The 3,410-nt window shown below is 42.6% G+C and overlaps 1 protein-coding gene across 2 annotated transcripts in view; it reads left to right on the forward strand.

Annotated features, from left to right (window-relative positions):
- LOC109542418 (regulating synaptic membrane exocytosis protein 2) overlaps positions 1 to 3,410 on the forward strand; it is a 41,075-nt gene that overhangs the window by 11,757 nt on the left and 25,908 nt on the right. Inside the window, exons 6-8 of one of the 2 annotated variants that reach the window (XM_048662533.1) lie at positions 1,111 to 1,358; positions 1,836 to 2,049; positions 2,105 to 2,278. The exons of the other annotated variant lie outside the window; for it this stretch is intronic. Of the exons in view, the coding sequence (XP_048518490.1) occupies positions 1,111 to 1,358; positions 1,836 to 2,049; positions 2,105 to 2,278 (636 nt within the window). The remainder of the gene's footprint in view (positions 1 to 1,110; positions 1,359 to 1,835; positions 2,050 to 2,104; positions 2,279 to 3,410) is intronic. 2 annotated transcript variants of the gene reach the window in all.

Consider the following 3,410-nt stretch of genomic DNA (forward strand, 5'->3'; position numbering starts at 1 on the left):
ATAAATATTTGATTTAAATGTCAAATAAATATTTACCAGAAATCTCTATATATATAAAATTCTCGTGTCACAGTTTTAGTTACCATACTCCTCCGAAACGGCTTGACCAATCTTGATAAAATTTTGTATGTATATTCAGTAGGTCTGAGAATAGGTTGTTATCTATTTTTTATACCCCTAAGTGATATGGGTGCTGCCATAAACCCCTATTTTTAATAGCTATATTAGTAATTCAATAAATTTAAAATAAAATTTTAAAAAAATCTAAAATGGGCAAACCGCCCACTCGAGAGGAAAAAAAACCCTAGCAATAATTTATATGGCAATACAACGTTTGCCAGGTCAGATAGTATTTTTATAATATATAAGAATCTGTCGCGTCAACCTATATTAAATATTGCAAAAAAAACAATTCGTAAATATCTGGTTTAAGTGTAAAATATATATTTTTAAATAATATTTCTCAAATATCTGATCCAAATGTCAAAGAAATATTGTTATAATATTTAAGAATCTGTCGTTTCAACCTATATTAAATATTGCAAAAAAATATTACTGCAATATTTGTGTGCTATCTGGGTAAGGGCAGATGGAGAAATCTGGTTTTCCTCAATCCTCAAGGTTTGAGCTGAGTTAAGTGCGTTTTCCCTGCAAAGGTTTTCATCTTTGGTCTTCGACATTGTTAACTCCTTTCCTGAATGTGCTCGTGAGACAATGGCAGGCTTCCGCTTGGAGTGAAACCTCGAAATTCCTTCTTGAAGAGCGCGATAAATGGTAAAAATTGAAGACTTTTCCTAAGTAGATCTCTGGTGGCTTTGGGTCATCCATAGTAAAAGATTTCTTCCCCTTTAAGAATCCTCCACGTTTTCCACCCTTACGAGCGCCGAGAGTTTCGTACTTTCTAGTACAGTCAAGCGCGTTAAACGGCAAAAGCTCCCAGGACCGGCAAGTCGATGTCCGGTGGCGGTGCCATCATCCAAATGAGGAAAATCTCCTAATTTACCCAAGAAAAAAAATAAACAGCTTCCCACTGACAGTCAGCGCGTTAATCAATGACCCCCATAAAGCCCCACCTAGTTGAAAGGAGAGACAATGATCCCCCGATTTTAGGCGTGGACGAGCCGGAAGAGTGGCCGCCGCTTAGCCACTATATAGTGGCGCCGCCCCATCGGCCCCTGCAGGACGTGACGGCCGACAATCGCGGCTTAAGCGACCGAAGGAAGAAAACCGTTCGTTTCGACCATCAGGATGGCCGTCAGGGCTCCCAAGGGTCGCAAGACTCGCATCGCGACTCCGGCATCGACACCTCGTCCACTTTTACCTCCAGCGAGGACTCGACTCGAGGAGACTTTCCAAAGGTGCTTAGAGCCACTCTGTAGACGATGCGGTGTAGATTTGTGTCCCTGTAGTTGACTCTTGCGGCCGACAAGCACATGGACGGTTCATCCAGCTTTGCCTCTAAGTTGGAGTCATTCCTCTGATCGGGGAGTAAAGGTTTGAGGCCTCAACTCAACCAGACGGCCATTTCAATCCCGTTCCAAGGAATGACTCTAATCAGCGACAGAACCACTTAGTGGAACCTGGGCACCTTTCCAGGTCTAGAATTTATGTACCAGCTTCCTGTTTTGTTCCAATTAAACTCGTTCGTTGGCACTGTTAGGAACTCTGTGGTGTTTTTGGGGCTTCGGCTGCTTTGGCCTAAACTGGTTCAGCTAGTAGAGGGTTTGAGTGCTTTGAGGCTAAAGAACGCATTTTACGCTGCATGCGCACCGCCCGGCTTCCATGTAGTTCCATTAGCACGTAGCGTCCTCTCCATTGCGAACTTGTTTCCATAGCATCCGCACCAATGGCAAGTTTCCTCCGACGGCAGCAAGATGTTGGGGCACATGATATTAAGACGGGGCAACACGGAGGCCAGCGGTTCGAGTGCGGCGATTTTAGGCTTAAAAGTCGTTGGAGGCAAACTGTTGGAGAATGGCGCCAAGGGCGCCATCATCGAAAAAGTGAAGAAGGGAAGCATAGCTGATGTTGATGGCCAACTCAGACCAGGTGAGTGGAGTGTTGGTTTCCTAAAAATCCCCAGTTTTCAACGATTTTATGTCAGGAGACGAAGTGATTGAATGGAATGGTAGGCTGTTGCAAAGCAAGTCCTACCAGGAAGTGGCCGATATCATTGCGGAGAGCAAGCAAGAGGTGAACGTTGAGCTGATCGTGAGCCGGCCGATGGGTAACCGAAGAATCGCCAAGGCTTCCTGGAGGCAATTCGCAGCTCAGAGAGGTACGGGCGAGGGAACTTACCACATTTTTCCAGGTGTAGCTTCACTTTCCGCCCATTCCCAACACACTATTTACCACCAGCTCTGTAAACACTGCCGTTTTCCACTCGTAGGCACTACCTGTTCTACACTAGATAGATAAATGTGTAGAGTTAGTCCGATCAATGGGAGCAACAACCGTGTGTATACAAGTGTATACAAGCGTATGGTACAAGAGTTTAGATTTTGTGTTGGTAGCGTGAGCTTTGAGTGTCATTTAGCAGTGCGCACCTGGTTAAAATTGAGTATTCCTGCTGTTGAGTTGAGTCGAGTTGAGTAACACCTTAGGGCCTTCACAGTGTATTAATGCAACAGTCTTCGGTGCATTAAACATGTTCATAATACATTTTTTTTAATTTTTTGCGGATAATGCGAAACTAGTGGGCATATTTTGAATTGAATCACTTGCGAGACTTTGTGTGCTTGCACTTTAACTCCCCGAAAACAGGCCCGATGCTTGCAAGGCTTACTACAATAGAAACAACGTTGAAGACAATTTTTCTAAAATTTTCATTGAAAACATTGAAAAAATGACACGAACAAAAAAATGAAACAAACTGAACAGAGAGCTAAAATTTTAGACATTAGTCATAGTTTAACGTTGAAAGAGTGATCACGATTGCACCATAACTTCCTGAAGACAGAAACGAAGTTTGTACGTTAAGACAACATTAGAAGAAACATTTAAGCGCATTATTCAATGAAGAATGAATGAAAACTGAAGATTCAGAAGAGTGTGCAACGAAAGCAACCGAAGCTGAGATTCGTCGACAAGATTTCAAGCTGTAGAGGAATTCCGCGATGTTTCTACAGTTTCAATATGCACCCTTGGCTTGTATGCACAAAGAAGCAACGGAAGCCAGAGGGGAACATTGCGCGAACATCTCTAAGTGAAGAACTGGAGTTCCTTCATTGAACAGTTCGGATTTTTCAGGAATAAAATTGAAGAAGACCTAACTGTTTCTTTAGTCCCTTAAGATTACAGTGTGACTATAAAGAGACCAGAACTCCCTGAAGACCGACTCAATGTTTCCAGGTTAAGACTTTCATAGAAGAAACTTTGAAGGATATTATTAATATATATTCAATGAAGAA

The sequence above is a fragment of the Dendroctonus ponderosae genome, unplaced genomic scaffold (assembly GCF_020466585.1).
Source record: "Dendroctonus ponderosae isolate FM_Combo_2020 unplaced genomic scaffold, Dpon_F_20191213v2 Dpon_F_20191213_11, whole genome shotgun sequence".
Taxonomy (NCBI): Eukaryota; Metazoa; Arthropoda; class Insecta; order Coleoptera; family Curculionidae; genus Dendroctonus; species Dendroctonus ponderosae.